At 40.5% G+C, this 25687-nt stretch overlaps 1 protein-coding gene across 1 annotated transcript in view; it reads left to right on the top strand.

Moving 5' to 3' along the window:
- Window positions 1-25687, top strand: part of COL6A6 (collagen type VI alpha 6 chain) — an 858285-nt gene that overhangs the window by 497241 nt on the left and 335357 nt on the right. The window contains exons 15-18 of the mRNA XM_069646627.1: window positions 12788-12859; window positions 12960-12986; window positions 24421-24465; window positions 24563-24616. Coding sequence (XP_069502728.1) covers window positions 12788-12859; window positions 12960-12986; window positions 24421-24465; window positions 24563-24616 — 198 coding nt within the window. The remainder of the gene's footprint in view (window positions 1-12787; window positions 12860-12959; window positions 12987-24420; window positions 24466-24562; window positions 24617-25687) is intronic.

Here is a 25687-nt window from a genome sequence, read left to right as displayed (position 1 = left end):
AGGCTTCATACCTTCCTTCTTCACGTACATTGACCCAAAAATAGCCTGATGATAAGAGAAACAAACTAGCAAACCAGGACAAAACAGAGACGGGAAGCTTTCGGTTTACTCTTACCAACATATGACCGCACACAATTGCTCAGCCATGAAATTTGAGCTCAGTTGGGTCATTCTCCCTGCACCCCCATTAAACGAAACCAGAATGCTAAAAAAGTCTTCTTCCTTATCGACAACTGCGGAACGAAATTGCCATGCCAGCCAAACAGACTGGATCTGATAAGGTTTTCCTGACATAGGACAGGGTACTTTGCTATCCCATTGCAAGAAAATCTGTCTCAGTTGTCTCTGTTCATCAGTCGCAAATCATCAGCCAGACCAATCTCTTCTGCAGCCATCTGAAGGAAGCCTTGTTAAGTCTCTGGTGTAGCAATCTTGGATATAGCATTGAGTTGGGTGGAAATAACTCTGTTAATGGTGTTTACCTGGACAGATTACACTTTGTTGTCAAGATAGTTTTTAACTCTGAATGCCATTTCATCTTTCAAAGTATAACTGGTAATATCCTCTCCCTAATAGGGGGATATGGAGTGCTTGTATTTATTTATTTGTATAGTGCTTTACGCCAAAGTGCTTAACAGAAAGAAAGAAAAAGCGATTCATCAAAGAAATGAGTATAGTTTCCAGGAAAGAAATGGTGAAAACCTAGCAGTTAATTGGGGAGATGGAATAGGAGGTAGGTCTTCAAGTTAGATTGAAAGATACAGAGAGAGGTAGAGGAACAAATCGATAGGTGGAGGGAGTGCCAATGCTCAGTGGCAAACAATATGAAGGACCGAAAACATGAAGAAGCGCAATGGGGCTTGGGAACAGAAAGGGGGAATTGGTGCTAGGAGCCTAAAGGACGGATAGAGGAGCAAAGTGCTAATTATGAAGAGAGGTAGAGAGGTGCAAGACCATGGATACACTTAAGAAACAATGGAGAGAAAATGAAAGTGAAGACAAGAGTCAAAGGGAAGAAGAGACACAGAACGTAGAGAGAAAGAGATAAAATAACAAGGTGGCAGGGAAAAAAGAAGACGAACTGATGAGTTATACAGAGATCGAAGAGCGGTAAGGGGAGAAGCAAGGAGGCCAAGAAGATGAGCAGAACAGTAGTCAATGCAGTAAAAGACCAAACAGAAAAGAAGAATTAAGTAGCATGAAAGGAGAGGTAAGGACGGGCACAGCAGATGTTGGAGAGCATAACGGCAGGAGCACGCAAAAGAAGAAATGTGAAGGGAAAACGAGAGGGAGAGAGGCAGGGAGAAAAATGACAGCAAGGTTACAGGCAGATGGGGAAAAAGAGGGGCAGGGAGGGGGAGAAAGGAAAGAGAGGGAGTAGGTAGAGGGAGAATAGAAGTATCCGGGAAGAAAAGAACCTCTGTTTTTGGGGGATTAAGATGAAGGAAATGGGACGACATTCAAGAATACACCAAGAAATTCCCTCCTTCCCATGTAAAGAGATGTTATGGTCTGATACCATCAGTATTGTAGCAATCTTCACTAATGGTCTGATAATTTCATTTGCAAGATCAATCGTAAAATATTGTGAATCAAAAGCCATACCAAAGAGGTGCTTTTCTCACGCAGTGATAATGTTGGGGTTCATTTTTGTCAAACAATATCCGAATGGGATCATCACAGACGTATACAAGTTTTATCGGGTGTAGCAAAAATGTGTGATTCTGAAAAAGATTAGGAAAATTAAAGCTTCTTCATTAGACACGGTTTGCCATGCTTGATATTTGAAGGCAATGTGACTTGTCTGGTATTTCCAGGGACAGTAACATCTTCTCTTACTGGTAGGAATTGGGCAAACAGAAATTCTTTCACAGTGTTGCAATCATCCATTGGGTTGCCTTATATTCATGACCAATGCAATCAATGCAGTATGTACTTACCAATATTAAAGTCCGAAATACATTTCTCACAGACCAGCAATTTTGATTAATCATTTTAATTCCTACAGTAATCATCAATAAACATGTTAGAAACTAGATGTTTAGAATATTAGGCATGCAGACCTAATTCCATGTGTTTACAATACCAATCATTTTGCAATTTTCGGAACAGCTTTTCCCAATAAAGCGGTTTATGTTTGTAAGGCAGATTTTGGAGAGAGATTGATCTTCAACACCATTGATTTGAAGGAGAAAGAATGCTTACTCTGCCTTCTTTTGAAATCAAGTTAAACTACAAATCTTGTTTCCTGATTTCACCACCAATTGACCATGACCCTGATTTGAGGTCTCCCAGGATTAAAACTTCTGTTTGTTTCCATCCAGAGTGGAGAATCACTCATCGTTGGGTGCAAAGGTTTTCTTTAATGGTTAGTTGAAGCCCCTTTACCGTCATTCTCTTCACTGATAGCTATGATGGTTTGGACGTCGCTCAATCAAGTGGCCGGTGCCATTTAAACTGACATTGGTACTTTTCTTTAGCTTGAGGGGCAGCAGGTTTGGCCCTGAGGATCTGGATCACACTGTCAATCAAAGACGAGAGCCTTTGAAGAAATGTGTTCTCCAATAAAAATTGAGTATCCTCAGAAGTCACAACAATTACACTATGGGTGAGCCAGTATAATCCGATTTTGATGTTGAACTCTGCCATCCCAACCAATGGAATTTCTGTCCCGTCAAAATTGTGTAAGTCCCCAAAAATGGGTTTAAGAGAGATGTGATGACCCTCACCACTCCATTGGTTCAGAATGCTCATGAAATAGTCACGTGAGACCACCCTGTGTTCACGAGAGCCCATAAGTCACATTGTCCCTGAACTAGAATGGGAGAATAGAGAAAGTATGAGTGGCTGAACAATTTGGAATATATCTTCTTAAATCAAAGATTTCATGAACTTGATATTGGGTTGTCATTATATATGATTTTCACTGAGGTCAAGTTCAGGTGGGTTGGATAAGGAATCTGTCATGGTAAAAATGCATTTTGAAATCATATAGGGGATAGGTGTGCCCCCTTAAGTCCTATCTCTATGTCACTGCCACCACCGCAAGTACAGTCTGTAGAACCAATAGGTAAGGAAGGGACATCCACATTTTGTGTTGTATTGATCAAATCTATTTCAGTTTCTTTATTTTGAATCTTGCATTGCAGGGATTTCTTATCCATTCTAAACTCCTTTTTCATAGATATCGGGCTCTATTCATATAGGCCTTTTTGATTTTTCTTTTGGAGGTACCAATCCACTTGTGAAAGAGAACACTTTCAGTTTTTTCTCAGCCAAGATTTCTTATCTGTCAAAGAACCTGATTCTGGGTTCCGATTATCCCTCCCCTTTTGTGGAGTATATCTGCCACTCATGATGGGCCTTCACCTAAGGTACTGGTATTATTATAAGTTTCTGTGTGAGACCATGTGGGGTCTCCATTGCTTGTTAGTATTTTTAACATCAAAGGAGCAGTTATTTGCCCCCCCCCCCATGTCACCAATCCAACTAAGGTGTACTCTTCACCTCAGCTACCGTAACTGCAGCCATTGCCAGTGTCTGTTTCGTATTCTTTTGTGTATTTGTGGGCTCAATATGATTTTGTACTTCATAGATACATGAGGTGTAAGGGTGCAGAAGAAGGAGGGTGGCACAAAGGTGACATGTTTGGGGCTAAAGACTTGTATTCAAAGAAGAAAGCAAGAGAAACCCTATCTGTCCCTATGCCTAAGAGGGGTTTCCTTGCCTCAACTAAATAACTAAGGTGCCTGTCAGGATGTCTGTCAAAGTGTCCATCGTCCTGTGTCAAGAAAACCTTACTTGTGTCCCTTACTGTTATATCCCACTACCGGAAATGGTCTCTGTGGCACCGCGGAAGGTATTGTCACTTGTTAGTATTTGCCTCCCCAAAGATGGCGGTGGAATCTCCCTGCCGTGTTGGAATGGGAGATGCAGTCTTTGCACGCATGTCTCCGACGCCGGAGAGAAGTCACGTGACACAATATAGCAGTCGCGGAACAACAACTCAATGCGTCGCTACTCTTCAGATAGACGCTCCGTGAGTGTACAAAAACTAGGAAATCTTTCTCTGCGTACTTTCTGCCTCCTAATCTCTTGTTTTTTTATATAGAGCGGACAAACCATTAGCAGCGCTTTCCATCTACTGCCCGGAACCTCACACCAGGTCTTACGCAAACTTTCTTCATGGCTCCCTTCTCCTGGTATCTGATTATCAGTTCCTTCAACGAGGGGGAATGACTCCATTCCCCTGGCCCTCCCTTCACTGAGCTTCACAGCACAAGAGGGTCTGCGACCCTGGTTTCTCTTCTTCTTTGATCTGGCCCAATTGGTTCACTTCCCAGTCAAGTACTGCCACAGCAGAGATGACTTGTATCTCTTCTAGGGTTCCTAACCCTCCTTTGAATTTCAGTGGGTTTATCGCTGTCACCATTGTGAGTTCTTTCTCTCTTGAGTTCTCTTTAAGGTACTTGGGGTCCTTGACCCTTCCCTGGTGTTCAACAGCCTTTGTTTCACCACTGCAAGGAGGAGGAGAACGTTTGTAGGCTTTCTGCTCCTGCCAAGCTAGCCAAGCGTTATGGTTGCAAAGGGGCCTTGGGACAATTACATTCACCCTCTGGATAAGCTGCCCTGTGTCACCTCTGGGTCTCCCATGCCTCCCTTTAACTTAAGGGTTTCGGCACATCGCCTGGTCTTCCTTGGATGACAGGTTTTCTGTTCGGCTTCTCCGACGTCCTGCTTTCCCTCCGGCTGTGCAACAGTGTTCCTGGCTGCCTTTGTTCCTTCCTCCTCTCGACGCTGCTGGGCACTTTTCTGCTCCTGCAGACTTCCTGATCATCAGATGCAGCAGAATGCCAGCATCCTTGGAGTTCTCTCCCTCCGGATCAGCAGCACAGGTTTGTATCTCCCGCGTACGGTGCGCAGCACCTCTGCCATCTTCTGCGGCTGCCCGAGACACAGTGTTTCATCCATTGGCAATTTTTATACAATGTTGCCAGCAGTGTTTGGGCCCATTGTATATGTCATTCTTCTCTTTCACAGGTTTCATCTTTATTGCTCCGTGGGGCCAACACGTCCCAGTACTTACCTAGGTTCCTAATGCTCTTATTCGTTTATGTACTTTCCAAGGCCTTGAGGTATTCTGCTCTATAATGGTGCATAGATCTACTGTCTAAGAAGAGGTTACCAGAGGAAGGTGAGGTAGAGCCTAAGGGCTGTACCCCAGATAGTCATCCTTATCGCTAGCGGGGAAGTCCCTCCTCATGAGATCCTCCTGCAGTATACCATTTCTAGGGGACTATCGGGTAGCCGCCTCACCTCCCTGGCCTCATGGGAAAGGGCTCCCCCTTGGGAAGAAGTGGCGACATCTAGTGATTCGTCACAGAGGCCTCAGTTAAAATCTATTTGATTATATACTTTTAAAAGAGGCGCCAAGTCTAATTTGAAAGGATCATCTTTTTAATTGTTTCAAACAAGATTCTATTCAACCATTGTGGGTCAGCCCTTATGATAACACGTGTTTCGGCTCAAGTGCCTTTTTCAAATCTGGGCAGTGTTTAACATCATATTCAATTAATCACCACTGAACATTCAAAAAATGACAGAAATCAAGGGTTGGTGGTGGGAAGGATTTTGAGGGTTTGGAAAACAACCAAACAAAAATTAAAAAGAACAAGAAAACATATGTATGCCTTATTAGTATATCTCTTATATACCAAACATTTTGCATACATTTGTAATACTTTTTCAGGCTCATCCTCACACTCCTTATGTTAGAATAATCAGAAAAAATAGTACTTGGTTTAAATAATGTTCATATGCTTGCAGAATAACAGATCGGAATAGTGCCTTACCTTCCTAATAGTCTACTCTCATGTCTTTCGCCCCATGTTATTGGGATAATACCATCTAAAACGGTCCTCATTAAATGCGAGTCTTCCCTCATTACGCTTGTTTGCGCTTCCCATTCAAAGTAGAATACGTTGTATTGGCGTTTTTGTCTCCTATATGTGCGTTGCATTACGATATTAATGATTATTTACATGTGGCTCCAGATCGGATTCAAGACATCTTGATCTATTGGGTTACCTGCTGATTCAATTTGGTTTTACTTCCGTGTGTCCATTCGCGTCGGCTCTCGAGTTCTATCTGAGCAGCCGGCACTATCTCACTAATGTTTACGGCCATTTCCTAGGTTACCTGGAAACGCATGCCGTTTTGCTTTCTGCTTCTCCGGATCACGCCATATTTTGGGATCTCGTTTCGGGTCCCTAATGGATAACTATAATACATGCCCAATTTAGTAATTCAATTCAAATGAAATTCAATATTTTTACTGAATTCTTTTTGGATTATCTTCCTTTCGATATTTAGTCAAATACTAATTCAAGTACATTTTTGATTTTGCCTTTTAAGTTAATTACACCAAAAAGCGCAGTGCTCACTAGGTTTTAACATTATACATAGCGCTTACCACGGCAGCATTCACATTTCACCTGGGCGTTTTACGTTCAACATATATCAAAGTATTTTTCCTGAATTCTTTTTGAAGTTATCTTCCTTTATTAGTTTGGTCATAAGTATAATTTCAAATGTGTCTTTATAAATGAGGTACACTGCATAGGCAGGGCTCGCTAGGTTTAAGCATTCTAGAAATCACTTACTATGGCAGGGAACACCTTCAACCCGCGCATTTTGCGTTCAACATCCAAATCTTGTATCTTAATGCATCATTTATATTGCTGCCCGTATAGCTTGTTGTTGTTAGCTTGTTGTACTATTCATGTAGGATTTGGTTTTGATTGGTTTAAATGATGTTTTATCATATTCGTGCCTAATTCAGGGAGAACTACTTTACATTGCCAATCTCAATTGGTAGAAATTAATCAATTATGTCTCCTAATTTCCTGTTTACGTTGTATTTTCACAGAAATTAGGCCATCTGATTGTCTTTCTTTAAACCTTCTCTATTGCTTTATATCTGCAAATTAACCTCGCCTCAGCTTGCCTAAGCATCATCTCTCTGTTCCCTCCTCTTTTGCCAAGATTGATCTTTTGCAAACCTATGTATCTGATATCTTTATTGTTGTTTTACTGGTGTTCAGTTTGCCAGTGATTCGTCACAGAGGCCTCAGTTAAAATCCACTCAAATGATCTTGTGTCGTCCAAGTCACAGACTAACTGCATGACCGCATATGTTGTAAGGGAATTAAAGAATGTGGTCTTGAAGTCCTGACTATTGGTAAAGGCATGTCCCAAAATCTGTAAATGTGCACTTGAGATCTTGAGTGAAATTGTTCACTTACTGGTCTTCAGGGCAGATCCTCAGGCTTCTTGTGGGTTTTCTATGCATTTGAAATATGTTTTTGGGATCGCTGCTTTGTAAGCGGACCATTTACTATGGTTCTGGTCTTCTTGTCCATCAAAGAAACTATAAAACATGAAGGAAAAGGTCCATTTTGTTGTATCTGATCTGACTTTCACCCTTTTTCTGTTTCAATGATGTCATCACCTCTTCGTACAATTCTGAATGTTCTCAAACAGAAAGCTTAGCATTTTTGCAGTATGGAGCCAACCAGGTTTTTATGGCATTGATTTGTTTTAATAAATCATTTACAAAGTGAAGTGTTATTTTAATCTTTTTGTCTTTTAAATGCCAACTTGCCTCATCAGTCAGAGCTGCGATTTGAACCCCCTTTCCTGCTAACAAATCTACTCTCCTTGAAGTGTTCCCTGTGGGAAGACTTTGTATGTGCATGTTATAAGGTATTGTCCTGATTTCCATTGTGCTTTTCTGAGTGCTTAATCCAGTCTCCCATCGGGTGGGGTGGATAATGTAGCATGTCTTCCTGTTCTCGTTCCAGTTGTTTGTTTCCTCACCTTCCTGGGATCCCTCCTGATCTCTCAGGTAGGAAGATGTTTCCGTGCTTTTTGTGGGCTTCATCTCTTGTCTCTCAAGGTTAGCCGGGAGAGACAAGTAATCCCTTTGTTGAATTATGTGTTGTAACTCTTGCTACATTACCTGATTCTTCCACATTTATTCACCAATTCTCTGCTTAGAAACATTTCAATTTCACCTCTTGCGCACTCCTGACATAGGAAGTTAGACCTCCTCTACCTCTTCTCACCTGTAGGTCCAGGTACTCTGCTGCTTCTGACAGGGAAACCACCAGGTATGCTTGATGACATATAACAATGTACCTCGCACCCTCTGTGTCTTGACCGTGTCTTGGCGGTTCCCGGGTAGACTTGATCCACTAGCAATATACTCAATTAGCTTTGGGTATGGTGCAGGGAATCTCAGTTACTGGGGAAGCTATTCACCTTTCTATGGTATCTGTATTTTACTAATTTGTATCTATCAATTCTGAAATTAATCAGTGGTCTTCAATGTCACGTCTCAATGCATCATTCTGGTCCATTTCAATCATCAGTTGTTGGTACCCAGAACCAGTTACTTTATTGATTCATGATGACTTTCCTGACTAGACTCATATGCCCTATTCCTAGAGGCCAGTAATTCTATATAACTGTGTAGCTCCTCCTGTAGGAATAATTTTTCACGCTGGCAGAACTGCACTCCGTTTACTGGTTCTTGATTTGTAGACTGACAGCTAGTTACTTGTTGTCTCAGCTGCTCTTTTTGTTATACTGTGGGTGTAAGGCCCGCCAATACGTTTCTAGTTTCTGTTTTAACATAACAATTTCATCTACAAGTCTTGATAGTTCTTGTACAGACACCATGTTTTGAACTACTGGTGCATGAGCTAGTGTCAATTGTAAATTAATCTGACTTTCTTTCTTGACCAAAAGTGTCACTTTCTTTGGCCATTTGACTTCTTTGCTGTTTTACTATGTTCAAATCGTGCAGCAGCTGTTCAATCTCTGCTCGAGATTCAACCATCATATTTTAGCTGTTGTTTCTTGGTGTCTTTAAACTGCAATTGCAGAGTCACAATATTGTCAGATATTCCATTTGTGAATGCGGTATGGTCAATATGTTTGCTTTGTTAATTATCCAGTGTCTGTATACACTGATTACAATCATCACTGAGACTCATAAACTCTGCTTTGAAATGTTCACTCTGATAGGTGTGTTCTGATTTCATTTTGAGTCGGTTCCATGATGCCTTGTTGTTGCTGAATGGATATCTGATCAGCTTCTATTGCCTCTCATTTATTTTCCTGTAATCTCTGATTGTTATGTTCTGAAAAAGTATCAACTCTAATATTGACGTTGGGCAGCATCTTGACATTGTTTAATGTCTGCATCTCTAGCCACTACTTTGTTTTCAAGCAACTTAAGCTGGAAAACGAAATCTGCAGAAAGGTTTACTAACATTTTCATCTCATAATTTTTGTAGTGGTCAAATATAACTTCTGTAGTGATTGGACTAATGGCCCATTTTCTTCCCAAATCTATTCCCTCAATTGCTACTCTGTGATTAATCTGGTCCTTACAGAATACTTGATACTATGTTGCCCATTCCCCGTGGAGAAATAATTTTGATAGGGCATGTCTTTGTGTCATTTATATGTCAATCGAGGTTTGAGGTCTTGTTTAATAAAGTCTGACTCTGAATTATAATACATAACTGATCATTCCTAATCAAAACACAAATAAACAGTCTTAATATTCTCTTTCGTTCTGTTATTGTAAAGGCTTCTAATTCCAAATAACAATGTTTCATGCATGTACAATACCCTTTTCAAAATTAACTCTGATACAGCTTATTTATTATTTTAAGTTAATATACAATCAAAACAATTGCTTCTTTGCTCATCTATGGTGATTCCGTACTGCAACATAGACTACATTTCTTTTGAGACAGCACCTTGAGACCATATCAGTTCCCACAACAAAACACCCTTACATACCTTGTGATCTTGTGATCTTGTGCACAAATCTGTGTTAAAGTGTGAAGGCTGTGTGAATATTTGTTCCCACTTGTGTCTTCATTCTGTCGTGATCCCCCAATTTGTAACAATGACTTTCCACTGGGTCGTACCAGGGTTTGGGTGAAATTTACTACGCCATCCCCTAACAAGACTTGTGCAATTAATTATTTCCATTTCCTTTTCACAGGCACGCATAACCTTCACCGGAAGGTCTGGCACACCACAAACTCACTCTCATATTATGGTGCAAGAAATGAGCTTTGTTGTCAAATAGATTTTTTTTCATTTGAATTTGACCACAAACTAATTGACACGTGGCTCCCCACACTTAAAGGAGGGGTTAAACTTTTCTTTTTTATATATCGTTAAACACTGACTGCACCCTGCCACAAATTACAGAAAACATGTTACAATTCATTTTCCTATGGATCATCACCAACTGTATGTGCTCCAAGTCCCCTGTTTATTCCACGATGAAGGTTTCCATCGAATGACAGTTTCTGTAGGCTGCATTTCACTGTTGGCAATAATAAAATAATTGATACAATTCAATTTTTTCTTTCATTTGTGGCACGGTGATTTCTCAAATGTATGCCTTCCATTTACTGGAGAAGAGATCACATGTTCCATTTAGTCACTTCCCTCAGTAAATTGACATAACCAAAATAATAATTCTGCAAATAATGTATGAGGTTACTAGAAATAAATATGCAAGAATATCACATTCTAATGTAGCAGGATTAGGCTTTTCAAAGGTAGACATCTCCATACCTGCAAGTTAAAGTGATCCAGGATAATCAGAAATTGAGTTATCCAAGAAGTGTTTATGTACTAAAATATTGACAATGCCCTGTAAAACTAAAATAATGTACAAAGTCTTCCTAATGCAGCTCACAATAACATATTCGATCTGTCTCTAGCTGTAGTGGTTGTTAAATATTGCAGAACTATAACAAAAAACGTATTTTAAATATTCTGCATTTTCTGTACCTTTCAGCATGTTCCAGATTTAATTGCAACTTCAATCAGGGAATGCATTGTAAAAACGCAAGTTGCACGTTTGTTTCTTTGAAGATAAGATTAATTTATTCCTTGGTAATAACATGTCCATTCAGCCCAGTATTTCAATATATAATCAGGGGCAGGTTACCAGCCTGCTGGAACTTCAAAGACGTCATCAAATCATTATTTTGAAGCTTCACAATTTAGGTATTCTTTTCAGTGCTCACAATCTGGCAGGAGGACTGTGCACCTCACCTCGTGTATTCTTAGTGAGAGAATGCAGTGGTAGCTCCTTATACAGAGTCTGGGAGGCGGAAAATATTGCCGTATTAGAATAATTGCCCACTGAAAGAAAACATGTCCGATTTTGATCTCTTATGTGACCATATTTTGGCTTGAATTTCTCCTATTTTTGTGCATATTCTTAAAGACATCTGTTACAATGGCCAGTCCCAAAGCAGTTGTATGATACTCATTTCACACCTTACCAGTAGAAACAATCTAATCTCTAGGCACAGACATGATTTCAGGTCTGATTTTAAAGGACACTGTCTTTGAGGTTTTAGAAAGATGGATTTGTGCCTGACTGAATATCAAGATCTGATTTTTCCTTGCATGTCTTGGTTTGAGGTGCTGATCTATTGAGGTCAGAGACCACATACCAAAGTTGAACATTGTTTCCACCCAAACTTCGCCCTTTAGCTAAAATGATTTTTTTCTAAATAATGGAGATCTGGTCCATACATCAGTTCATACATGCATAGATTAGAAAAGGAGAATCTTTCAATATATTGCTTGTCTAGAACATCAAAAAGTAAAAATAAGTCATGTTTACCATCAGATGTGGTTAATTTAAGCGCCATATTTCCATTATCAAAAGTGACTGGTGATTCCTTTTTGTTGTTGAAAATAACTGATTGGTATTTCAGTATGGAATACCATTCTGACCTCCTATCAATAACAGAAGGCATTACACATAGTAAGACAATATTTCACAGTTCATAATACATGTGAATTGTTTATTATGCAGCCTATAGGGGGTTAAGATAGGTGTAGCTTGGCAGGCACGCAGCAGGGACTGCCTGCTGTATGAGTTATTTGCGTTTGTGTCTCTTATTTCAGGCCAGGTGGCACTGCCAGGTTCTTATTACTGGCATCATTAGTATGTTTGGTTGCTCCATGCCTATACTAAAAACATCTGTCACAGGGTTTTCTGGGGAAGAATTGCAGTTTTGTGTTCCTTTCTTTGTGTTTCCAAACTGCATCTAACCCTTGACAACCCTTGTGTGCAAAGACAATATTGTGTCCATTCATGAAACACAACATATCCACTAAAGGATAACCTGGGTCCTGCCGTCCAGTTCCCTGCACAAGTTTACTTGTTTTGTGCTTGGAGTCTTTATTGTTCAAAATATGCCGCTTTCATTAGATTTTGGCACATAGGGGTTACTTTCGAGACAGCTAGTGGAGGAAAACCTGTTGTTATTGATAGTGGTAGGTGGAAAATGTGCATGCATCATCTTAATGAAGTACCATTATTTCCTCCTTTTTTCTGAAATGTGAACAATCTGTGTGTGATTTATTTGCAATTCGTTGGCTCTGCTGTCATTTTAATGTTACAGATGCACAAAGCTTGGAGACAGCATTTGTTTTGCAATACTATTTATGTCTGAAGTGTGTTGTGTTTTATGTTAAGTACCAATATAATTGTTATATCTTGCAATTATATGAACCTTACTGTGCCCCTTTAATCATTAAGTAAGTTTATTATGACATTTGAGACCATACTTGGCATATTACAACCAACATCGATTGGCTTTTGCAGTGCTTGTTTATCTCCTCGTCACTGTCTAAATTAACGTTGCACTTTCCCTCTCCTTGGTTATAGGGCGAACGAGGGCATCAAGGTATTCAGGGAGAACAAGGCGCTGCAGGCTATGCTGGAAAACCAGGTCACAAGGTGAGCCACTGGTTATAAAGTTTTCCACCTCAGACAATGGGAAAGGGCTACTGTTTCGCCGGACATGCACTAATAAGCTTTCTGTTCCTATCCCATTCAGGGCATACGAGGGATGCCAGGAGATAAGGTATTGTATGTGTTGCGTCATTCTAGCTGGAAAAAGTATTTATTGACATGAATCATATAAATACCTGTGAATAAGGTGATGTGTTTTTCTTGCATTTACTCCACTGGGTGAACAGGGTTTAGATATAGGGCCTCATCACGAGTTGGGTGGTATCCCGACTGGGATAGCGCCAAACTTTATTTGCATTAACGCCCACCGGTCTGGCAGTATTACCGCCAGATCACGGGTTGGGCTCTAACTGTTACTCCCCATTCCCCATTGGGTCCACTGGCCCCAATGGGAAATTATTGGCACAATTACCACGCAGTAATAGCGCCAGCAGTAATGGCACCGAAAATAAGCATTTCCCCGGTATGTTTACCCCCAGTTTTGCACTGGGGGTAAAATGCCGGGCTCGAGATTGGGTGTTGCGATAAATGTGGCGGTAACCCATTACCTCAGAACACAAGAACCAGGTGAAGCCACCTAGTAATGCCTGATGCTCTCACAATGCTCCAAAATTGAGCTGATAATACGTGTAGTATTCTGCACAGTGTACTCTTTCTATAGTTCGATACGTTCATATTTTTCTGTAATTTCTCTAGGTTATAGGGAATCAGTTGACAACCAAATTTATTAAAAAAAACATTTATTCCAAGTTCAGACCAATGGCAGAACTGACCCCTATGTCAAAAGTCAAAATGTGGCTCCGAACCAATGCATTTCAGAGTTTTACTCCATCATCAGGGCTATGTTCACACAAAGACCACATTCATAGATTAAATAAACCAAATAAACAATGTGATATTACATACGGTTCTATATACATACCATTGTCCGCCATATACAGTCATAACATAAAAAGGAAAAACGAAAGAAATGTCACAGTGAACATCGTTTCTCTTATTACCATCACTTAGTGCTTAAACAATGCAGTTATATCCACATATACGGATTACGATAATCATACCTTAACGTATGAGTCTTCTCACTGCAAATCAAAATAATATGCAAATGAAGTTTCCGTTGGTTCCGTGTTCGCATACAAAAACATTTATACTCCTTTAAATTTTAATTACCTTCGATACTCCGACTTGCCTCGTCGGGATCATTCTATAAGCTGAAATGTTAACTGTAATGCGTATCCCAGTAAGATCACTTCCCTACAATGTATAAATAAAAGCATGTGTAGTAATCCGTTTCATTACGAATGTCACTCACCAGAGCAGCTGTAGACTGTTCCAAGCCTTGGGCGCACATCTCACTGAGCGTTTTAACAGTTACCATGGAAACCCGTTTGGCATCGCGTCAGCGTGGTGCTGCTGCGCCGGCGCCTCGCGTCCCACTCTCCCATGGAAACTCACAGGGCCACGAGAGAGAAAATTGCAGGCCCACATGGGTACATCACTCAGTCCAAGGAATGGCAAAGCAGACAAGCTCTTGCAGAGGGGCACCTCAAAGACATATTGGGGCCATGTGCAGGCTCGGGGGGAAGCACACAGGTTCAGGAAGCTGAAGAATGTTTGACTATGACAGAAGGAAGGAAATGGGAGCCAGTAGACATGCCTTTTCTTGGGAGATATTCTGAATGTGCATAGCATCCTAAAAAGTGTGGAGATTTCCACACGTTTTCAGACTTTTGGGGTTTTGTGGATTTTGGTCTACCACAGCTTACACCACAGTATGAATTCATTACAAGAACAAGCAGTCTATATTTATGCATTCATGTATTTATTTGTGTACTTATTAATTTATTTTTAGTACAAGAGCGCAATGTTTACCACCTGGGTGGTCGCTCGGCACAGGAATGGAGTGGGTGTGGAGTCAATTTATTTGGAAAAGCCAGGTTTTAAGGACTCCATGGATGGAGACATTCTTTTCAATTTCCTTGATCCTTAAAGGGTGGCTGTTCCAAAGAGTAGATGCCAGTGTTGTGAAAGCCCATCAACCCGCTCAGGATGTGGTGGATGTGATGGTGGCGAGAAGAACTCTCCAAGGTGTTTGGCGGTTTCTGGAGGGGAAGGAGTGATTCAATTTCAATGTCATGAAGAGGACAAATATTGTTAAAGGCAATGCGTTTGCGGGCAGAAAGCCAGTAGAGGGATGCCATGGCAGGGGCAAGGTGGTCATTTCTTCTGAGGTGGATCAGGAGTTAAGCGGCCACACTCTCCCCCTTTGGAGTCTGTGATTTTGCACATAAAGAAGGCCACTGTTCCGTAGTCGAATCTGAAGGAGATTAAGACATTAACTAGTGACTCTGTATAAACGGCCCTAAGTGAAAAGATCTTTTTAAAAAGATATTTTCCATTAAAGGCTGATTTAGAAAGACCGCACCGTGACTGCACAGAGCAGTTTGATTAAATCCAACTGTCACTCCCCTGCCGCACATTAGTGCACGCAGGGGCTGACTGGCAGGTCGGTACCCGGATTTGTGTGGGTGCCTGTGTGTTGGTGTGTGTGTGTTTTGGGTATGTATATATGTGTTTTGGTTTGGGGGATGGCGGGTGGGGGGTCTGGGCCTGAGAGATGAGGGTTTGTGGGTTTGTGTGTGTTAGTGTGTGTGTTGTGCGTATGTATGTGTTTTGGTTTGGGGGTTGGGGCTGGTGGGGCGTTGAGTGAAACCTCCCGAATATGTTAAAACAAAAAAGGGACACCACATTTTAAAGGTCTTAAAGGTCTCAAGAGAAAAATACCTTTACAATTCCAGGTTTCCGATCAAGAGAACATCGGTCAATGTAAATCCGTCTTTTTCTCTTCACATAGAACCGTATAAACATCAGGAGTGTCACAAAATGTTTTGCGGGAGCATAAGTGAAAGAAACAGACGCTGATGACAGTGTACATTTGGGAGGTAAATCAGCGATTTGGGTCATTACACAAGCTTTACCACTGATTAGGGTTAGCGGTGGATGGAAGGAGACCAGGGGTTCAGATGGTGATTCATGAAGACAACCACTTTTCTTTCTCTGTGCAGTTACAGTCAGTTATTGGTGAATGACGGTCATGCATTGATGGAGGTTATAGGCTTTAACAGAAGGAAATGTGCCCAGTCTCTCAAGGATCTAGGCATTGACATCATAAGAGTAGGACGTTTGGTTGAACAATGGAGCATAGATACATGTTAACGTAAAAGGGGGAACTGGAAGACTCCTGAGGGATCCCGAAAGTATAGGTTGTGGATTGTATTGGCATGGTTGGTAGGAGGGAGACAATTTGGCATCTGTTGGTGAGAAAGGAGGCTAGTCAGGATAGGGCTTGGATTCCAAAGTCTGAGAGGCAGGATGAAATGTTTCAAAGGTGAATATATCAAAAGCTACTGATCGGTTGATCAGGATTAGGGCACCGATTCCACCATCACCAGCAAGCATGCAGATGTCTTTCAGGACTGATGTGATGACAGATTTCAGTGATGCACAGAGGGTGGACGTCAGCTTGGTTGTCATCCAGAATGTTCTTGTCTTCCAGGATAGGACTGAATTTATGGATCTTGGCTGGGAAATAGAGATTAGAGATGGGTTAGTAGGGGGTTTTCAGGATGGGTGTGAGGATGGATTTTTTAAAGTCCTGGGGTATAATTCCAGATGCGAAGGATCAGTTGAATAAATGGGGAAGGCGGCTGCAAAAAACGGGAGAGAGTCCATTGAAGAAGGTGGCATGGGCGACAGTCCAAAGGGAAAGCAGAGTCTATGATATTAGAGCGAAGACGTAGTGAGCAGAGATGTGGAAGAAGGAAGTGAAGGAACGGGATTGCCGAGTAGTAGGATGCAGGGAGTGATGATAGTAGAGGGTTTTTTGGAGGAGATGGTGAGGTGAATAGAGTGAACTTTGCAGATAAAGAGTTTGGAGAGCATTTCACACATTACCAGTGAGGCTGAAAGGTGGAATGCAGAATTATTGGTTTGGAGAGTTTGGTGACGACTTTACGTTTGTTGTGGTTAGGGGCATTACAAATCCTTAAGGAGAAGTGGGAATGTTGTGTTCCTGATTAGGTTTTTGTGCCTCAGAGATGTGAGAGGTATGCAGTTTTGACTGCAGGTGTGGTAGAATAGCACAACAAAGTCCAATTAATAAAGGTAATGTTTGTAATTGCAAGATCTGAGTACCATGTTTCTTACATATTTTGTGGGACAGCTAAGACTCTTTTCCATAAAGCACTATTATTATGGGCAGAGGAGAACTAATTGTTCAGGTGGTCCCAAAGATCAGAGATGTTAGATTAGGAGTGGGATGGAGGACTAAGTCAGGGATGGGGTCAGGCAGGGGATGGACTTCAAAGTCCGATTGAGATTCGACAAAAACCTTTTTAAGGTTGTTGGTGAGGAAGGTTATAGGACTGAAAAGAGCACAAGGAGAGAAAGGAGATTCATGGGAAAAGGGACACCAGAGTGGTCTCACCAAGGATTGGGGATGAGATTGGAGCAAGAGTTGAGAAGTCAGTGTTACATCAAATTTCAGTACTATATTTCGACATTACCTTCAACTTAAATGATAGAAGGTTCTTCTTGTGTGATGAGAAGTATCCTAAGAATCTATAGGAAGACACTGAGGATCTGTAGGGAAACATCTTTCAGAGAATAAGCTTTGTATCAAATGTGGAACAGAGAAGTGCATAATTCTGATGAATTGACAGTCCCCAGAACAATATAAAGTGAAGAGTGTTTAGAAGGCTTGCAAAGACCAGCATAAATCGAAAGAGTAACTTTCAAATGAAGCGATCAGGAGGAGAGGGTGAACATGATTGGGAGAACTATGTGGAAATGTATGCTCCATGAATAAAGATACAAATTATCCTGTCGCACAAGAATAAATTTGATTAAATCGCTATATGCTTATGACTAACCAGAAGGGAGGGTTTTATGACTGAGCAACTTAAAAACTTCTCTACATTGTAAATTAACTTGTTGATGCCCACCTTCAATCCTTTCGGTTGATTGATATAGCCACCAAAAACAAACACAAATTATAAATCTATTATAAATAGCTGTACTGAAAGACTAAAGACCTAAGAAACTTTAAAAAAAAAATGTATTATTGTCTTGGTTTGTTTAAACCTTTACAAAAACATTTCATCAGAAGACATTTTTTACAAACATTAAAAACATTAAAAATAAACAAATCATAATCATAACATAGCATTCAAATTTCATATTAAATTAAGATAAAGTTAGGTCATCACAATCAAATCTCGACCTATATATCTTTTCTTTCAAGAATGTATGTCACTAATAAAGCTTGGACCAAATTAAAAAAACACATAAGCACAAAAAAAGAAGAAAATCAGTGCGATCGATTCATACAAAGTTCCCAAGGAGCTTGTTAGCATAGATCACAAAACATTTTTAGGAAAGCAATAACAAGTATCCTTAGCACCATCGAATTACCATGTCTCATTTGATACCACAATAGCTCTCTATTCACACAATGTAAATGTTCAACAAACTGACCAAAGTATAAAATATGTTGAGTAATCAGAGCCGGGCAAATAAGTAAAATATGCTGCAGAGTTTCCTCAGTTCCCTCATTTTTGCAGCGTTTGTACCATCTCCATGTATCTGTCAACAAGTTCCAATTTAACAGTATAAAATTTGTCCTCAACACATTTGTCCTAAATCTCATAAATACGATAGACCTAAGACACTAAGGATGTCTGTGATTTGGTGATTTTGCAAATGTGGAAGACCTGGTGTGAGATTAAAATGCATATCTGAAGTGCATTTACAGAGTGACCGTTGGGCTTGCAGTAGACACAGTATAATAGCTGAAACCCTGGTGATGTGTCTATTAAGCCAGAATATGGCTTATTGTCAACGCCATGCTTTCAAAAAGGCACAGTTAATGAAGGAGTCTTAGATTTGCTGCTTCAAGATAAACCTCCACAAGATGTGGTTCATTTAGACTTCGTTATAAATGAAATTTGAGTCTTCAGCCACTGTCCCACAGAAAAAGACACAGTAGGTTATAGGAGGCATTAGCCAATGAAGCCTGGGGAAACGAAGGGGAAGAGGTATACCGAGTCCAACCACTAGTAACAAAGTTAGTGGATCATTTTTTCCAAGTGCAAATTATTTGACTTAACATTGTAGACTCCTTTTTAGTTTTGGCTAATAGGTGGTGCTTATGTGCCACCAATTAGCCAAAACTAATGCAAAGGAGTACAGCTGGAATGGAGATTAAATATGAGGAAGGACAAAAGATTGTGGATGTTGTTTGTTTACCAACCCATTGACTACCCACAGTCAGGCTAATCCCTCTGGCCATTTCCACCTACTACCTTCTCCTCCCCGCTCAAAACTCATCCTCTTGGCATTCTTTTGGCCTATCTCAGTCAAGCAGTCCCATCAAACTTTGTGCTGTCTAGAGCCTGCTGCTTAATTGAGAATGTAACATAGCTACTGGTGTGATAAAAATGCCTTAACCAAGTGTACCTTCAGCCACTTGATTTGTATGCAATATGTGTATCATGGCATATGTTGCTTGCCCTGATGAGCATAGGTATTAGCAGTGCCTGACAATTGCCTATCATATGTTCAGCTACTAAAACCCTTTTCCAACCAAATCTGTTGGCTTTGCCAATTTTATTTTAAAGGCATTTTTCGGTTTCGATTCAGTTCAGTTTTTTTGGCAAGAAATCCCCAAAACCTAGTTTTAACAGTATACCTACAAATCCAAAACATGAAATAAAAAGGTTTTAAACATTTACCACCGAAATATATCACTAATCATTTGACAATGGTCATATGCAAGTGAGTCTATAAAAGGTCAGGTCGAAAACTCTAAATCAGGAATGTTAGGAATTTCTATCAGACCTACATCAGTTCATTCCTAGAGGAGATTGACAGCCAATACATACATAATGTAATAACAGCCCTAGCTCAGATAAATTATCATAAACAGTAAATATATTGTTGGAGGTTTAGTCCTTTGGTCCATAAATATATATTTAAATACATAGTAATAAATGACTGCTGAGTCTAAAGTAAATACACTTTGCGAAATGTTGTAAAGGTCGCTAGATCAGATGGAAGTCATCATGTTCGTCAAATAATTCTTCCATTTCAAATGAAAAAAACATTCAAACATTAAGGTATAATGATAAAGACCTTCGAAAGTCAGAACGGCAATGGAAAATACTAGGTACTTCGAAATGGTTGGCATGTTTACAGATCTTGAATAAAAGTGGGAACATTTATATAAAAAGAGAAAAAGCTGCCCTCTCTTGTGATAGTATCAGCCCAACAGCAGGCAATCAGTGCTCTTTCTATCTGTATGAATCTACTACCAAAAATGAGGATGGGGCATTCTGTGCAAACATCAAGTGGCTTCTTCATTAATCAAATTACAAAAGATCAAAACTGAGATTACATTACAACAGCAGAGTAATCCTTGTGAGGCCCCAGGTCTACTGCAAAGTAGAGTCCTAGAATTGAATTCTTCTAAACTAGTGATTTGAGAACTTTAACTTCAGTTGTGCACTCTTTAAAAGCGACTCTGCCGACTCTGTGCTAGGGATATCCAAACCAGCAGGCGCGTCCTCACCCTGCGTAGTAGATTACAATAGAATTCTAGGTTGAGCTACCGAAGATTGTGCACTCCACCTTGGAATATGATTCCAACCAGTTTTGGAGCATGCTTCGAGGTGTTGAATCTTTAGTCATTACCTTAGCAGCACATGATATTTGGGAGGAAATTATACAAATTAAAGAGGCTAAGAAATGAAAAAATCGTGTGATGATTTTGGCGGTGAATCATGCATTTTTATATTGAAATGTGTTACTTATTTTTTACTTAAAAAATCGAATTTTAATATCTCTTTTAATGTAGGAATCAGCAAACAAAAGAAACAGTGTTCAACATAAAGTTCTGAGCTTCCTTCAGCTCACAGCTTTCTTTCAGCTCCCTTCCCCAAGTATCCATCAGTTGCACAAAAAGTCTCAAAATCACCTTCCATCTGGATTTTAAATCTGCTGTGGTTTTATTAGGATGTAATTTTATGGTATTTATGATGAAATATTGTGTTTGGAAAATGTCTTCTTTATACATATTATATATGTTCAATATAATGTTAAAGGTTGGAAATCTCTAACCAATATGACACTTTAATGAAAGAAATAAAAACAAATAAAAAAAATAAAACCTACTTCATAAAACGATGACATGGTTACCTCCGTAATTATAAAAGATCTGATTGGGCCTTTATTATCTGCTTGACATTTGTCAATGCTTCCCTACAGCAGGTTTTGTCCCCTGAAATTTAAAGGCTGGGAGGATTCTTCGACTGTTGAAGAAGACACATCTGGCCTCATACAAACTAAATGAAGAAAAGAGGACCCAAACAACTCTGCACTGTCTATGTGGCTGGTATCTACTTCAGTACTAGTAGGGAATCATATACATATATCCCTGTTAACATTCAATATCGATTAAACTAGATTGAATGACCCTACTTAGAGAGCAACAATTTATAGAAAATATTTTATTAATAATCAATTGTCATTAAAAACATATGTATAAAAAATAGCAATTTTTATAAGTGCACAAAAGGATTATGCTGCAAAGTGACTCATGCACCCACTAACAGTGACTTGTGTAATATTATTCCACAAATAAATACAGTACTCAACAGAGATGCAAAAGTAGAGCCTTAGCTCGAAGATTGTCTGCTATACAGCACACAAGATTTAAGTTTAAAGACATGCCTTAATTGTATGTTGTGTCACCCTTTTTTAGGTTTTTGCAATACCAGGGCTACTATTATGTAGCACACAAAAACATTCAATGTGTGATTGTTACGTCTGCTTTAAAATGCAGTACATAAATGCCCAACACGTTTCGTTCCTCCTTGAGGAATCACACTGATGGTTGAACTTCTTCAGAGGACACATGTTCTCTCAACATCAGGATAGCCTTCTGCCAAACCCTCACTGGGGTCGAGATATTCTTAGGAGCAATCAATGAAAATACATTCCTTACTCCTAATGTATGTGGCCACCTAAAACACAGTGCAGAAAACAGCTTGAATTATTGCTGTTCTCAAAATCTAATTTATTAGCACAACTCAGAAAATCAATAAATTGAGGAGTGCTTAACACCAAAAACCTGACTGTTCGTTACTGGCGAATCAAGCATCTAGGAACTAGACATTTACCTGTAAATGTGAACAACAAGGTAAATGGTGTGCTCACACCACCTAACACCACCTGCAGACTCAACACAAAGCCAATACATGACTAACTATAGAAACTGGGTTTCTCTAGCTCCACTTACTTGGACTAGTATCAGATGATTTCTAGACTTCACACTCATGCCTGAGTAAAAGCATCTACATTATTCACCTCAGTTAGACCCGCTAGGGCAGGCCTTTCTGCAGAAATTGTTCATAAGCAGTAGCATGAAAGAAGAGAGGGAGAGAAATGGAACAAACAGACCACATTGTATAATTAATGTGGGTAACGCACCACAAAATGAAGGGAATTCAATCACAAGCATGTATTAGCTCTGTTGTCATCAAGCTGTGTACTTACTGTGTTGCTGAATTATCCAAAAGCAGAATAAGGTACAGGAATCTGGTTTGCAGGAGCCAGGGAGTCTGGTCTGGCTGCAGCTTCAATTGAGACCTGCTGCTTTAATCAGGAACCACACAGAGATCCATCAACCAGAGAGACTATTTGATCAACAACAGACAGGTAGGACTTGCTCGCACAGATTTTCACCCCTTTACCTTTCGTGTTGCAAAGCACTATGGTTAAGACCTCATCCACACATGAAATTGTTTGTATGGGGTCCCAGGATTGGTTTGTTAAGGTAGGCTTAGCCTACACCAATCACTGTGGCCCACTTGGCTTTAAAAGAGGGCTGAGCCCCTCTTTTGGCAGATCATCTGAAGACTTCACTTGAAGTAACAAAGAAGAACTCAACCTTGGACCCTGGCTGAAGGTACATTTACCTTACATCTTCGGCCAGTGAAGGAAGGTTGGGATTTCCAAAGAGGGAAGCAAGATCCCCCACGCCCTTAACAACTCCCAGGGAACAGAGGGAGATACTGAACTCAGAGGACCCTCCAGCCGCTCCAAAACCAGTACCCAGTCAGCAGACAGTGTGCCCTGCTAGGCTCTGCAGCACGCTTATTCGATAGGAAGTGCCAGAAGGTCTCTAAACCTACAACTAAGGACAAGGCAGCTGCCTGCAACACACTCCTCAGCTATGGGACGTCCACCTTAAAGAACGGCACAAGCCCATTGAAGAAGATGGGAAAAGTGCTTCGATGAGCATCTACTGATGCCCACCTTAGAGGACATTTCCGAGCCAGTCGAGGTCCTTAATCTGCAACCAACGGCAATGCTGACCATTGTTAAGTCGCTGTCGCTTTAAGACATCCGAGATGACTCGACCAGTGCTTTAGAACCGCCGATCAGCACTGAGACAACGATTCCTGACCTTGATGTAGGGCAGTCTGCAGATATTCAAGCACCTTCCCTAGCCAAACTGTCTTGCCTCCTAATACCCGCAGCTGACTCCCATCTTGAACTCTGTCACAGAAGCCTGCAAAGCACCCTGAAGCTGACTCGACCCTGTCGAGCTCCAAGAACACCTAAAGCACTGTACATTGTGGTTCTGTCCCCCTAGTCCTTCCTGTAAAGCCCCTAGAAACATTTTAAGACCCATTGCTCCCTTTGTGCTGAAGCCAGGAAACCTTAAACTGCTGTGGTTATTAACCATACCGACTACCCTCCTGTCAGTATCCAGAGTGCATCTCTTTCCCTTCTTTGAAACAGTCTGTCCTCTGCATTCCTTTACAGGGTGGATTGTATTTCGTAGTGTTGCTAGAACTGTCTATTGTGATATACATAAAGTAGATGTTTTTGATACAACCTTGAATGAACAGTGCCTTTTATCATTGGGTAATAATTGTATTTTTGCTGTGTTGCAACTAACCCACGATCCACAAACTTTCAGAGATAAGCCTGCTGTTCCGTCCACGTTACCAAATTTGGAAAATGTGGTTTATAATTTGCTTGTTATTCCAATCTGTTTGGATGTCTTCTGGTGTATTAGAGGTGTGGGGCTGATTGATGGTTTAGAAACCGTTATTCACCCATGAACCACTGGTGCCTGGGAAGTTGATTCATCACACGTCCATAGCAAAACTGAAAGCCATTAATTAGGTAAGTAGCTCAGTAGAGTATGTTTGCCATTGCTTTTCAAGCCACAGAATAATTAAAGGCAGAACAGCGAATGGATCTATGCAAGGGTTTCACTTTAAAGGCAATCTATATATCTATGACCCAGGTGACCCTAAAATAACTGGAAATTCGTGTGTAGTGACTTGACAACTGAGTTTTCCTTACTTGTATGGTACATGTATGTATTTGTATGTATTCATATGCATGTGCAGTGCAAGGAACTATGCAAAAGAGACAGCAGTTTACTTACATTGTCTATCATTCTGTCTACTTAGGCGGAGAATGGAGAGGAGGGTCTTGATGGAATGCCTGGAGAGAAGGTAGATATGGCATCTGTACACAACTTGCCCGCCGATAGATAGCCCTGCAGCCACAGAAAGAAGTGCAAGACATCTTATCACTGTTGTTTACTTTTAGGGTGCTGGCGGTCCTAAAGGACATAAAGGCGCAAGTGGTGACCCGGGCTATCAGGTACAGCATCATACAGCCTCATTATGTTGATATGCTACCGCAAACAGTGGTGTGCTGCACTGCCCAAATGCAGCTTCTCCAGGTAAGCTTTTAAAATCGCTAGCTATACACATATGCGATCTAGAGTACCCGACCCCCCCCCTACCCACCCCAACCATCTCTAGCTCGCTCTGTCACAGTGGTCGAAGTGAGCGGGAACGTTCGGAAGTGGTGTTCCACTACTTTTATTTTTTGCCGTTAACAGCTGCACTACTTTTTGTAACCATTTTCACCATTCCAGAACTATTCGTTGTGAAGTTAAAACACACCTCTCTGTTTTACCAACGGATATCAGTTGCAGTTAAACAGAAATCTGTTTCAACTGAATTGGCTGTCAAGCAGCGTGACTGCAACCTTTGAAAAATGTGCTGCACGTTGCTCCCTGTTTTCCTACTCTGTCCCCCGCCAGGGTCACTGTTCTGCTACTTTTTTGCTACACTTCTATCACTGCTCTTTCACTTTCTCTCTCCTCTCTCTCTCCTCTGTCTCTTCTCTCTCTCTCTCTCTATTTCTCTCTCACTCTCGCTACCTGCCGAGTAAGAGTCTCGTTGTCAGGTGTGCTTTTGCTAAAAACCCAAGTGTTTCCTACAGAGAATATACATATATATAACTTGAGGTAGAAGAGGCTTCTTTTTTGTTGTTGTTGCAAAAGCAGTTGTTAAAACAAAACCAAAAAGAAAATGATGTAATTGGCCTAACGTTGTTAACTGGCCCTTTTTTAACGTAGTTTTAGTTACACCATTTTCACTTCTATTGATGTTTATGGTGAAAGAATCTGAAAAGAGTTTGTTACCATGTGTATGCCATCTTGTCAAGCTAACCACAAAGTCTATGCACACCCATTGTTAGTAGTAGACCCTGTCCAATAGTGTTTAAAATTGATACTTCTTCATGCTGTCTACAGAAATCCACAAACGCCAGTCCAGGAGAGCTAGGGGCAGTATTGTGATGCTCATCACTGGGGATGGTCGCACTAGGATGGCTAGACACCTCTCATTTCTTATTAATGTAAATACTTATGACTCTTGCACT

This window comes from Ambystoma mexicanum, chromosome 2q, assembly GCF_040938575.1.
Source record: "Ambystoma mexicanum isolate Mex_15411 chromosome 2q, UKY_AmexF1_1, whole genome shotgun sequence".
Taxonomy (NCBI): domain Eukaryota; kingdom Metazoa; phylum Chordata; class Amphibia; order Caudata; family Ambystomatidae; genus Ambystoma; species Ambystoma mexicanum.
Note: the sequence above shows the minus strand (reverse complement) of the source record. Positions and strands in the feature narration are given on the sequence as shown.